At 55.4% G+C, this 13,589-nt stretch overlaps 1 protein-coding gene across 1 annotated transcript; it reads left to right on the forward strand.

Moving 5' to 3' along the window:
* The first annotated feature begins 10,056 nt into the window (after positions 1-10,056).
* CEBPA (CCAAT enhancer binding protein alpha) lies at positions 10,057-12,689 on the forward strand. Its single transcript, XM_023229060.3, has one exon. It carries the CDS (start codon positions 10,196-10,198, stop codon positions 11,264-11,266), a length of 1,071 nt encoding a protein of 356 aa, XP_023084828.1. The 5' UTR covers positions 10,057-10,195; the 3' UTR covers positions 11,267-12,689.
* The last annotated feature ends 900 nt before the right edge of the window (positions 12,690-13,589 follow it).

A 13,589-nucleotide genomic window follows, 5' to 3' on the forward strand; every position in this document is an offset into this window, starting at 1 on the left:
TGGGTATATACTTAGTAATGGGATTGCTGGTCCAAATGCTAGTTCTGCTTTTAGCTTTTTGAGGAATTGCCACACTGCTTTCCACAATAGTTGAACTAATTTACACTCTGCAATTCGGTTTCTTAACCTGTAAGTTGACCGTATATTTCCACAGGCCACAGCAGGACCTGATACTGGCTTCCTTTGGGAAAAATCGAGTTCCCGCTAATGTGCTAGATCAGATGCAGCCTTTAGAAATGTTCCAAGTAGCCCACTGCGTGCAGCTTATTCCTCCCATGGCTTCAGTGTCTGCCCTTGGGGGCTACTTTACACAGTGTTGAGGGACTTAGACTTGAGGCAGCTGAGTGGAATCACAAGGAAAAAAGGCTAGAATTGGGGCTTTCATGCAGTCAGCCCCTAGACACTCTTATTTCGATTTTTCAAAAGATTTGGCTTCTTACCTTATTAGGATTTTTTTTTTTTTTTAATTTTAGAGACAAGGTCTTGCTCTGTCACCCAAGTTAGAGTACACTGGCACAATCATAGCTCACTGTAAACTCGACTTCCTGGGCTTGGATAATCCTCTGTCTTAGCCTCCTGAGTAGCTGGGACTATAGGCATGCACCATCACACCTGGCTAATTATTATTATTATTTTAAGACAGTGTCTTACTCTGTTACCCAGGCTGGAGTGCAGTGGCGCTATCTCGGCTCACTGCAATCTCTGCCTCCCGGGTTCAAGTGAGTTTCCTGCCTCAGCCTCCTGAGTAGCTGGGATTATAGTCACATACCACCACGCCCGGCTAATTTTCGTATTTTTAGTAGAGATAGGAGTTCACCATGTTGGCCAGGCTGGTCTCAAACTCCTGACCTCAGGTGATCTGCCTGCTTCAGCTTTCCAAAGTGCTGGGATTACAGGCTTGAGCCACTGCGCCTGGTCCCACCTAGTTAATTTTTAAAATTTTTCATAGAGACGAGGTTTCACTATGTTGCCCAGGCTAGTCTCAAACTCTGGCCTCAAGAGATCCTCTCGCCTTGGCCTCCCAAAGTGCTGAGATTACAGGTGTGAGTCAAGGCACCAAGCTAAAATTTTTTAAAAAGATGCATCTTGAGGCACAAATCCTTGGAATTCAGCAAAGAGAAGAAATGGGGTCAGAATGGTGGGTGCACAAGAATGGGCTCCAAGGACTCCACCCTATCTCTGGAGCAGTGGCGTCTGCCAAGTCGGCAAGACAGAGCAGTCCCTGTGCACCCAGGAGCCAGCTGGGAGACAGGCCCATTTCCCTAGGTGGGTCTGATGCCCAGCCATGTCCATGCTCCCCTGGGCGCCCCTCCTGGCAGTGCCCTACAGGTAGGGGGAGCTATGGAGCCGTGGTGGAAGGGGCACTTCAGGCAGGGCCCAATTCAGGTGACCTCTGCGCACGAAGCCTTGTGTCCTGGCTGGACTGCAGCTACCCCCCAAAAAAGGGCCCATATTCCTCCCTACAAAGGTGCTGCTTGCTTAGCCAAGCCCCTGGGGACCACAGCTGCCTGTCAGTGGCCTCTTTGGAGTTACCCCAAAGGCACTGAGCAGGCCCTGCAGGCCCTGGCAGCCTTGCCTGAAACTGCTTCAGGAAGCTCTGGATTGAGTCAGCTGTAGTGATCCCTGACCCGCGGGGTCAGTCAGGGCTTCTCCAGCATCCTTCAGGGCCACCCTTGAGCAACTCTAGGCTTAGGAACAGACTCAGTTCCAGGAAGGTGGCTGGGTAACCGTTTTCTGCAGTCAAATCCATCTGTGTTCATTCAACAAATATTTGAGGCTCTCTCATAGGCTGAGGCTGGCTCTAGCTCTGGGAATGGGCAGAACAGGACAGACAAGGTTCCTGAGTTTGTGGAGCTGGCACTCTAGTGGGGGAAGCTGATAAGGAACACATAAAATACCATTTTTAGAGGGTGCTATGAGGAAAATAAAACACACAGTGGCCTAAGGAACAATGAGGGAGGGGTGACAAGTGTGCAGCACGTCCCTGCGAGGAGCCTGAGAGCGCATTCTCAAACGACAGGAAGGAGGGAGTCATGCCAACCTGGGAAGAACATTCCAGGGAGTCAAAAGTGCAAAACGCAGTGCCTTGCAGCTGGGAGACGCTCTGCTTGGCAAAGCTGACCTGGGAGTCAAGAAGTGGATGGGGCATGAGCAGAGATGAGTGCCAATTTAGGCAGGGTCTGTGGCCAGCTGGATGCACGTGGGTTTTCTCCCACACGCAGTGGGTGGTGATGGGAGGGTTTAAGTTGATGAGTGGCGTGATCTGAGCGCATGTTTTGCTTTGGTTTAAAAAAAAGAAAAATGTTTTTCTGTAGAGATGGAGGTCTTGCTATGTTGCCCAGGCTGGTCTCCAACCCGTAACTCCGAGTGATCCTCCTATCTCGGCCTTGCAAAGCACTGGGATTACAGGCTGAGTGCATGTTTAAGGGATAACTTGGGCTACTTTGTGGAGAGAGTTGGGGGCATGGTGGCAGGGAAAGTCACAGGGAGGCCAGTCAGAGGCCGGTGCAGTGGTCCAGGTGAGAAAGCTCCGGGGTTGGAAGTAGGATGTGCATGGTGAGGTGGAGGGAAGGGAAGAAGCAGGATGTACACAGTGAGGTGGAGGGAAGGGAAGAACTGGCGACACAGGTGTGGAATTATTGCCAACTGTCGTATCCTCTACAGAAGCAGGGCCAGGGGCCCCCAGACAAGGCTAGGACCAGCGGAGTCCCTGCTCTCCTGCTTGCCCTGTGAGTGCCGGCCTACTCCCACCCTTAGACTTAGGCAGGAGGGTCCCCATGCTGGACCCTCACAGGAGAGGGTGCCCACTAGTCCCACTCTGGCTGCTCCTGCCCACGGGCCAAGGAGTTTCCTGCCCTAGCAGCCCAGGGCCAGCTGCCTGGGCCTACGTGGGCCTCTTCACCAGGCCCCCAAGCCCCAGGATGTGGGAAGGAAGAAAGTGTGGCATTTTTCAAGGGGCATAGGCAGCATTTGCACCCTGTGCTGGGAATCTACACCCCTGACTCAGGACCTTTCTGGTGGGGAATGGAATAGAGGATGGGATGGGAAGACAATAGGTGTGGCTGGGTGTCCCCACACCACCATGTTCCCAAACCAGATTCTATCTGGTCTTCTAGGACATGATAAAGATGCATGTGTTAAGACAAGAAGGTAGAACATATTTTCTCTAACAGTTTCTCAGTTTGATTGGTAACTTTTCATATTTAAACAGATGCTATGGGGGCTGCCATTAGTACTCTTGTCTCGGAACTCACAGAAGCACAGGCGACCTGCCACATCCAATGCTTGCCTTCTGCAGTGCTCTGCAAATGCTAGATGCAGAGTTTGAGGACCCATCATTTTACCAAAGAAGTTTTCCACCAAAATAGAATGAAGGGCTCTTCCCAATTTGCTAAACAAAATTAATAGATAGAATTTTCTGAATTTTTAATTTTTTTGAAAAATTATTTTCTTAGAGACAGGATCTTGCTCTGTCACCCAGGATGGAGTGCAGTGGTGCCATCATAGCTCACCTCAGCCTCAAACTCCCAGATTCAAGCAATTCTCCTGCCTCAGCCTCCCGAGTAGCTGGGACTACAGGCTTGCATCACCATGCCCAGATAATTTTTTTTCATTTTTTAAATAGATGGGGTCTCACCATATTGCTCAGGCTGGTCTCAAATTCCTGGACTCCAGACATCCTCCCACTTTGGCCTCCCAAAGTGCTGCCATTACAGGCATGAACCACTGTGCCCGACCCTGATTTTACAATTTTGACTCAATTTTCTTTTTCTAGAATGTTTGGTGCCAGCTACTGCTTACCTGCTAGCAGTTGTAAGCAAATAAAAAAAACAAAATGTATTAGTCCTTTCTCATACTGCTATAAAGAACTGCCTGAGGCTGGGTAATTTAAGAAGAAAAGAGGTTTAATTGACTCACAGTTCAGCATGGCGGGGGAGGCCTCAGGAAACTTACAGTCACGGCAGAAGACAAAGGGGAAGCAAGGCACCTTCTTCACAAGGCAGCAGGAAGGAGAAGTGCCAAGAGAAGAGGGAAGAGCCCCTTATGAAACCATCCGATCCCATGAGAACTCACTCACTATCATGAGAACAACTTGGGGGGAAACTGCTCCCACGATTCAATTACCTCCACCTGGTCTCTCCCTTGACACACGGGGATTGTGGGGATTATAGGGATCATAATTCAAGATGACATTTGGGTGGGGACACAAAGCCTAACCACATCATAAACATGAAAAATGACAAAAGAAATCACACACATAGTATAGTAGATGAATATTAAGAGAAAACTGGAGGTCATGCACAGTGGCTCACGCCTGTAATCCCAGCACTTTGGGAGGCTGAGGCGGGTGAATCACCTGAGGTCAGGAGTTCAAGACCAGCCTGGCCAACATGGTGAAACCCTGTCTCTACTAAAAATACAATAATTAGCCAGGCATGGTGGCACTCATCTGTAATTTCAGCTATTTGAGAGGCTGAGGCAGGAAAATTTCTTGAACCAGGGAGGCAGAGGTTGCAGTGAGCCAAGATCATGCTGCTGCACTCCAGCCTGGGTGTCAGAGGAAGACTCCATCTCAAAAAAAAAAAAAGAAAGACAGAGAGAGAGAGAGAAATAACTGGAAACAGCTGATTTTTTGTGAATTTGACAGTATGGACTTGTTATATACTTGAGTACTTATGGTTGTGATTTTATATGGTATACATATAATAGAGTTATGCTTCCTAACAGTTAAATGATCTCTACCTTATGAAGACAGAATTTGTTATGCCTTGGTACGTTCTGCAGAGAGTACCATGCCTTCTAGGTGCTTTTCCCCCAAACACACAGAGAACCTCAGCCTGATACACTGCCAGAATATTCTATAACTATGTGTTGAAATGAGTTGCTTAGGCCGGGTGTGGTGGCTCACACCTGTAATCCCATCACTTTGGGAGGCTGAGGCGGGCAGATCACCTAAGGTCAGGAGTTTGAGACCAGCCTGGCCAACATGGTGAAACCCTGTCTCTACTAAAAATACAAAAGTTAGCCGAGCATAGTGGTGCATGCCTGTAGTCCCAGCTACTCCAGAGGCTGAGGCTGGAGAATCGCTGGAACCTGGGAGACAGAGGTTGCAGTGATCCGAGATTGCACCACTGTACTCCAGCCTGGGTGACACAGCAAGACTCCATCAAAAAAAAAAAAGAAAGAAAGAGAAAAAGAAAAAAGGAAATGAGTTGCTTAATATTCAAAGTTTTGGGGGAATCTAGAACCTCAAAAGTGCGCTTATGGAGAGACAAGGAGGGTAGGGAAGAATACATCAAGCTCTTATTTACTGAGCAAGTGTCTCCTGCATGCTAGAAACTGGCTTTGGCACATTCTCCCTAATCCTCCCAGCAGCTCCCGACACCACTGGGCCTCCTGGGGAGACAGGATGAGTAATCTCATGGGTAGAGATGGGCGCCTGTTGATAAAAAACACTAGGCCAGGCACAGTGGCTTACACCTGTAAATCCCAGCACTTTGGGAAGCCGATGTGGAAGGATCACTTGAGCTTCGGAGGCGGAGGTTGCATTGAGCGGAGATCGAACCACTGCTCTCCAGCATGGGCAACAGAGTGAGACCCTGTCTCAAAAAAAAAAAAAAAAAAAAAGAAGAAGAAGAAGAAGAAAGAAAAAGAAGCACTAGACTTTGGGTTGATTCTGCATTGAGTTCATACACTTTACGTGTCAAGATCTAAAACCTAAAACGAATCAGTATAAAACTCATTTGTGAATCCATTTGTAACAAAAAGTAACTAGTGTTTTTTGTTTTGTTTTGTTTGTCTAATTTGAGGAAGGCCTTTGAGAGTATCTTACTGAATCATTGAAACATAATTAGATAGACCATATTAGACACTTGTGCCCCTAGCCAGAGCTCAGCTGAGCCTGAAATCATAGTTCTGGGCTTTTATCTTATCTGAATTGGTCCTGTTTGGAGCGACCAATCTTACACACACACTTCAGCTTCAGATAAAGTCAGAAAACTACATAGGAAGGGTTAGTTCCGTTTTTGCTCTTCAGAATTTGATTGATTTCCAAACTTACGTATTAATTCTCTCATGGGCCTTGCATTAGGAAGGTTAAACCAAAGTAAAATAAAACAATTCTAGGGCTCTGTTTGTCTTCTCAAAACGGTTGGTGCTGCAATTGTCTCCAGAACCAGGCTTCATCCTGGAGCACCCAAAACTCAGGACCTCCATTTCCCGGGGAATCACGCTCACCCCCCTACACCCGGCCTGTGTACACCCCCATCCACAGCCTCAGGAAGAAGGACCTTAAAGGTGGTGACAGAAGAATTTACAAGCTGCTCTTACGACTGGCTTTGTCTCAATTGCACACGAGCCAGAGCCACTTCTCTCAATTAGAAGTGATTTCTCCCTTGCTCCCACTTCTCCCGCCACAAGCCCACTGTCTACTAGACTGTAAGGCATCAGCCCGCCCCTCCCTTACCCCGTGGGAATCTCCCACGGAAAGTGGCTCCATCGACCCCGGGGTCTCACCCCAACTCCCCAGCTAATTTCCTGCCCTAGGGCTTGGGCAGGACACTTCTACCTAGTGCCCTAGACACCCCCTGTCCTTTGAGCACCCAGCTGGGCCTAGCCAGAAGCCTACCACTTGCCCTCAAAACCATTTCCTCCTCATCCCAAGGTACACTCTTAGGCTTCCAAGGAAAAACCAGAACACAGTAGATGGCTCTTAGCAACTGCTCCAAGGTCCTCCCCTCCAAAACCACAAAGCAGGCAGGTGAGTATCCTGGAATGAGTCCCCAGTTGCCTCCTGGGGGCTTGGAGAGGGGCCTCCAATTTCCTGGGCATTACATATGTCAGGGGGTAGTAATCCCAGCCAGAAGCCTGGCATTCAGCCCCCCAAGTCCTGACATCTTGTTCAAATCTACCCTGCCTGCTCCATACTGGGGCCTCAAGTCTCCATCCTTCCCATCTGGTCAACACCCCGTCTCTGTCTTGGCCGGAGTAGCTTCTCAGGAACCCAAATCAGACAATGAAGCTCCCCTGCTAAAAACTAGAGGTCAAAAGCCTGGGAGATAAGGGTTCCCCTCCTTCACCTGCAGTGGCCTTGGCCATCAGCCCAGCCCAGTCTGTGGATCCAGCCTTATCTAGGCCCCTCCTCCCTCACCCCACTTCCAGCCTGCCAAACATCTCGTCCTTTGTTACCAGAACACATGCACTCACAGGCTCTCCACCTTTGCACTTACCATTCCCTCCTCCTAGAAGAGCCTTCCTCCCTTACCCTTCCAGCAAATTCCTGCTCAACCTTCAAGGCCCAGCTCAAAGGTCTGCTCCTGCATGAAGCCCTGTCTCACCTCCGGTTCAGTCCACACATGCTGCCATCATCGGCCTACCATAAACATTTATTTCTCACAGTTCTGGAGGCTGGATGCCCAAGGCCAAGGCCAAGTTGCCAGCACCATCAGGTTCTGCTGAGGGGCCTCTTCCCCGCTTGCAGACAGCCACCTCCTTTCTGTGTGCGCCCATGACATTGTTCTTCTGATAAGGCCACCAATCCTATCAAATTAGGACCCTACCCATATGACATCATCTCACTTTAATGACTTCCTAAAAGCCTTATCTCCAAATACAGTCACATGGTGGGAGTTAGGCCTTCAACATAGGAATTTAGGGCAGGGACACAGTTCAGTCCATAACACCTCCCCAGACAAATCTGATCTCTGCCTCCTCCACAGTGCCACCTTGTTCAGGGCAGGAAGTCTCTTCATCATAGCACATCCACCCTTGATTCCCATTTGTGCCTCCTGTGCATTTGATGAATGAATGAAGTCCCATCCCCTACTCCTTCTGTCTCCTCCTTCCTCCCAGCCGCCTCTGTGTGACAACTTATGAGTCTCTCCCACTGTCCCGGTTCCCAGAGGCACCAGCCACCTTCTCACGCATCCCTGGGCTCTTGGCACCCTGCACAGGGCAGGCTCTGCTGGGTGAATTCTGGTTCAATTGTAGGAGGACCTGTGGCCCCTAGGGTTGGAGACCCCCAGGCCGGGAACCCCACTCCTTGCCACTGTCGCCCCCACACATTCATCAGCCCCCTATTGGACTAAGTCTTATTCCCATTACTGAGGTTTCTTCCAGTCCTACCCGGCAGAGTTCCCGATCTCCGGGCAGGCAACAGCAGCTGTGCAAAAAAGGCCAGACATCGCCGGGAACATCCTCCCACAACTCCACAGGCCGGGAACCGTGCATGTACAGAGGTGTTTCTTTGTTCCTAGCTAGGAAAAGCCATTAGTTTTAGCACTGCAGAAAAACATGCAAATCTCTCTGGGTGTTTTTTGATTTCCATCCAGCTCTCCCTCCACAGGTGGATGGTATATGAATGGGTCCTGCATTTGGCTCAGCAAGCAGCTCTTCGGCTCACATCGGGTTATTTATTTAACGTATCTGGTTTTTACTCCCTCCCGTCCAAAAGCGTCAAGCTAAAAATATCTTGTTTATGAGCTCTGGACCGAAAACGAAGCAGTTGGGCTGTTAATCACTGGGACTATGTTGAATAGGAACTTGATTAAAGCGCAGTGTGCGTTGCCCAGATGAAACTGCTTCTTTACTGCGATCGTCGTGGAAGCTCGGGGCTCTCCAGCGGTGTTTTTAGCTGCGCCCCCTCAGGGGCTTCTGGGCGGGTCTTGGCGCCTTGCCAGGTCTTCAAGAAGGCCACTGTCGGTGAAGGGGGTCTTCCCTCACCTGGAGCCAGACTGCGTCAGGCCTCAGAGCCAGTGGCGACAGGCGGCGCGGGCAGGGGCAGGAGACACTTGAGGGCCCCCAAGACACCATCTGGGCCCAGCTGACAGTCCGCAGCCCCCACCCCTGCCGCGGTAAAGAATGAGAGGGACGCACGTGGCTGGGGTTCTCGGTGGCAAGCTCCTTCTCCCGCCGCGGTGAGAGCGTTAGCGTGCCACACTCAAGGGGCTCCAGGGCCCGGCCGCCTCGGTCCCCAGGATCCCGGGGACCACAGCGCCCGGCGAACCACCGGGCAGAGTTCTCCCTGTGGGTGCTCGGACCTGGCGGCCCCGGCGGCCTGGACACCCTTGCTCCCGCCGTTGGCGCCCACCTGAATGTGGGGTGGGGGGAGGAAGCGGTGGCTTCGGGCCTCGCGGGCTGCGGCCCCCGCCTCGGGATCCCGGGCCCAGAGTCAAGTTTGTCTCCTCCCTCGGTGCGCCCCTCCCCATGCTCGCCCCGGCGTCCAGCTCGACTATTCCCGGAGCCCTCCCGTCCCTCAGGAAAAAAAATTGGCGACTCCACGCCGGGTAACAACGCCTGTCCCGCGCGCCTAGCAAGTCGCGCGCGGCCTGGAGAAGTAATTATAAAGAAAGTTTTCCAGCCCGGGCGGATCGACCGGCCAGGGCCTCCAGGCTCCCGGGCTGAGGCCGCCTCCGCTCCCCGCGGGGTCCTAGCGCCCCGCGCGGCGCCGCCCGTGGGATTCCACCGTCTTCCGAGAGGTGCCTCTGCGCGGAATCACAGGGGTAGCCTGGAGATCAGAGCTAGGAGACGCAGAGCCACCGCGCTCCGGGCCTCTCCGCGCGTCCCAAACGGCCGCCCACCGGCCCCTGCCCGCCCCGCCGCTCTGTGCCGCAGCCTCCCCCGGACGCGGGTCCCGGACAGGCCTAGTTCTGGCTTTGAAACAGAGTCCGAGCCACAGCAGCTCAAGACCAAGACTCGCCCTCCGCCACCCACCCCTACCCCATGCAGCCTCCGGATACTCCTGGGCTCCCAGCAGTGGCTGGATTTGGGTGCCTAAGGGAGGCGGGAGGAAGGGGCCCCCGCCACCAACCACGAGGGCGCAGGGGCGACAGCTGGGCCGGGGGCGGAGCTTGGAGCGAGAGCCGCGGCTCTGCTGGTCGCGCCGGAGGCGGTGGGCGTTGCGCCGCGGCCTGCCTGAGGAGCGCAGCGCTGGGCCCCGCTCGTTCGCTGCTCCATCCCGGCGGCGCGCTAGGACCCAGCGGGCGCCGCGCCGCCGCCGCCGGGGGACAGAGGCCGCCTCGGACTCTAGGGGGCGACCGCCTGCCGGTATAAAAGCTGGGCCGGCGCGGGCCGGGCCATTCGCGACCCAGAGCTGCGCGGGCGCGGGCGAGCAGGGTCTCCGGGTGGGCGGCGGCGACGCCCCGCGCAGGCTGGAGGCCGCCGAGGCTCGCCATGCCGGGAGAACTCTAGCTCCCCCATGGAGTCGGCCGACTTCTACGAGGCGGAGCCGCGGCCCCCGATGAGCAGCCACCTGCAGAGCCCCCCGCACGCGCCCAGCAGCGCCGCCTTCGGCTTTCCCCGCGGCGCGGGCCCCTCGCAGCCCCCCGCCCCACCTGCCGCCCCGGAGCCGCTGGGCGGCATCTGCGAGCACGAGACGTCCATCGACATCAGCGCCTACATCGACCCGGCCGCCTTCAACGACGAGTTCCTAGCCGACCTGTTCCAGCACAGCCGGCAGCAGGAGAAGGCCAAGGCGGCCGCGGGCCCCGCGGGCGGCGGCGGCGGCGGCGACTTTGACTACCCGGGCGCGCCCGCGGGCCCCGGGGGCGCCGTCATGCCCGGGGGAGCGCACGGGCCCCCGCCCGGCTACGGCTGCGCGGCCGCCGGCTACCTGGACGGCAGGCTGGAGCCCCTGTACGAGCGCGTCGGGGCGCCGGCGCTGCGGCCGCTGGTGATCAAGCAGGAGCCCCGTGAGGAGGATGAAGCCAAGCAGCTGGCGCTGGCCGGCCTCTTCCCTTACCAGCCGCCGCCGCCGCCGCCGCCCTCGCACTCGCACCCGCCACCAGCGCACCTGGCCGCCCCGCACCTGCAGTTCCAGATAGCGCACTGCGGCCAGACCACCATGCACCTGCAGCCCGGTCACCCCACGCCGCCACCCACGCCCGTGCCCAGCCCGCACCCCGCGCCCGCCCTCGGCGCCGCCGGCCTGCCGGGCCCCGGCGGCGCGCTCAAGGGGCTGGGCGCCGCGCACCCCGACCTCCGCGCGAGTGGCGGCGGCGGCGCGGGCAAGGCCAAGAAGTCGGTGGACAAGAACAGCAACGAGTACCGGGTGCGGCGCGAGCGCAACAACATCGCGGTGCGCAAAAGCCGCGACAAGGCCAAGCAGCGCAACGTGGAGACGCAGCAGAAGGTGCTGGAGCTGACCAGTGACAATGACCGCCTGCGCAAGCGGGTGGAACAGCTGAGCCGCGAACTGGACACGCTGCGGGGCATCTTCCGCCAGCTACCAGAGAGCTCCTTGGTCAAGGCCATGGGCAACTGCGCGTGAGGCGCGCGGCTGCGGGACCGCCCTGGGCCAGTCTCCGGCGGGGACCCAGGGGTGGTTTGGGGTCGCCGGATCTCAAAGGCTTGCCCGAGCCATGCGAGCCAGGACTAGGAGATTCCGGTGCCTCCCGAAAGCCTGGCCTGCTCCGCCTGTCCCCTCCCTTCCTCTGCGCCGGACTTGGTGCATCTGAGATGAGGGGGCCAGGCGGTGACTTCTCCCTGCGAGGAGGGGAGAATTCTTGGGGCTGAGCTGGGAGCCCGGCAACTCTAGTATTAAGGATAACCTTGTGCCTTGGAAATGCAAACTCACCGCTCCAATGCCTACCGAGTAGGGGGAGCAAATCGTGCCTTGTCATTTTATTTGGAGGTTTCCTGCCTCCTCCCCGAGGCTGCAGCAGGCCCCCCATGAGAGAAGGAGGGGAGCAGGCCCGTGGCCTGAGGAGGGTCTCCTCCCTGAGGAGGGCTCAGGGAGCTGAGATCCCGACAAGCCAACGGGCCCCAGCCGCTCCTCCGCCCCTGTCCTTAGACGGTGGAGGGGAAACATAGGGACTTAGGGCTTGAAACCTAAGGTTGTTCCCCTAGTTCTACATGAAGGTGGAGGGTCTAGTTCCACGCCTCTCCCACCTCCCTCCACACACACCCGACCCCAGCCTGCTATAGGCTGGGCTTTCCCTTGGGGCGGAACTCACTGAGATGGGAGTCACCAGGTGACCAGTGGGAGCCCCCACCACGAGTCAGACCAGAAAGCTAGGTCGTGAGTCAGCTCTGAGGATGTATACCCCTGGTGGGAGAGGGAGACCTAGAGATCTGGCCGTGGGCGGGCATGGGGGGTGAAAGGCCACTGGGACCCTCAGCCTTGTTTGTACTGTATGCCTTCAGCATTGCCTAGGAACACGAAGCACGATCAGTCCATCCCAGAGCGACCGGAGTTATGACAAGCTTTCCAAATATTTTGCTTTATCAGCCGATATCAACACTTGTATCTGGCCTCTGTGCCCCAGCAGTGCCTTGTGCAATGTGAATGTGCGCGTCTCTGCTAAACCACCATTTTATTTGGTTTTTGTTTTGTTTTGGTTTTGCTCGGATACTTGCCAAAATGAGACTCTCCGTCGGCAGCTGGGGGAAGGGTCTGAGACTCTCTTTCCTTTTGGTTTTGAGATTACTTTTGATCCTGGGGGACCAATGAGGTGAGGGGAGTTCTCCTTTGCCCTCAGCTTTCCCCGGCCCGTCCGGCCTGGGCTGCCCACAAGGCTTGTCCCCCAGAGGCCCTGGCTCCTGGTCGGGAAGGGAGGTGGCCTCTCGCCAACACATCACTGGGGCTGGGAGCAGGGAAAGACGGCTTGGTTCTCTTCTTTTGGGGAGAACGCAGAGTCTCACCCTAGATGTTTTATGTATTATATCTATAATATAAACATATCGAAAGTCAATGTCGGTGTCTTTTTAAAACCAGAAAGAAGCTACTTCCAAGGTTGTCTGTGGGCCAGGCCACATTTGTAAATAATACAGCATTTTCCCTGGCAGCAATCCTGACTTTCATGAGCTCTCCATCCACCCCCAGCCCCTCTTTACCCTAAGGGGGTGACTTTTTCCCCCAGGCAAGACAAATAAATAGCAGAGGACAAGGCTCCAAAAGGAGAATGTCCAGAGCCTGAAGGCAGTCGCGGGGTCAGGAGAGGGGGCCTTCGAAGAGGTTACGGGGCTGAGGCTTTGGCAAGGTCTTATCTGCCCCTGGGAGGAGGAGAGGGAGTCCTCTGCCTGAGGGGCAGGCCTGGCTCAGCAGCTCCAGGCTCAGGGAGCCCTTTGTCCAGACTTCCTTCCAAATCACCTACAGCTCCAGCCCCGGCAGCCTCACTCACACCCATCGCAGCTCCAGCTTCCACCAGGACCCTCAGCCAGCAGGAAGAGGCCTGCAGTGGTAGGACCCTCCAACCCTCTCCTCTTTCCCTAGACCATGTGGCTATACCCTACCCCTGCGAGGCCCAAAGGCAGCCTGAAGAGAAAGACCCCTCCATCCAGCCCTCCACACCTGCCCAGCCCCAGCCCTCACAGGAAAGGGGGCCGAGGCAGGCCTGCAACAGGGGTCTGGTCCTGCCCCACACACTGGCTGTTGAAGAACCGCCCCAGCATCCACACTCCCCACTGCATTCATCCTGTACCCAGCAGGGGACTGAGTGCTGGCGTGCCCGCAACTCCAGTGAGCACCCTGTAAGGTCAGGCACTCTGGCACCCACTTAGCAGCAGTGACAGCTAAACAAGGGAGGGCAGCCCTTATCCCTGAACTAACAAGGCCTGGGAGGAAGAGGCCCAGGAGGCTAATGGTGCTTTTC

The sequence above is a fragment of the Piliocolobus tephrosceles genome, chromosome 21 (genome assembly GCF_002776525.5).
Source record: "Piliocolobus tephrosceles isolate RC106 chromosome 21, ASM277652v3, whole genome shotgun sequence".
Classification (NCBI taxonomy): Eukaryota; Metazoa; Chordata; class Mammalia; order Primates; family Cercopithecidae; genus Piliocolobus; species Piliocolobus tephrosceles.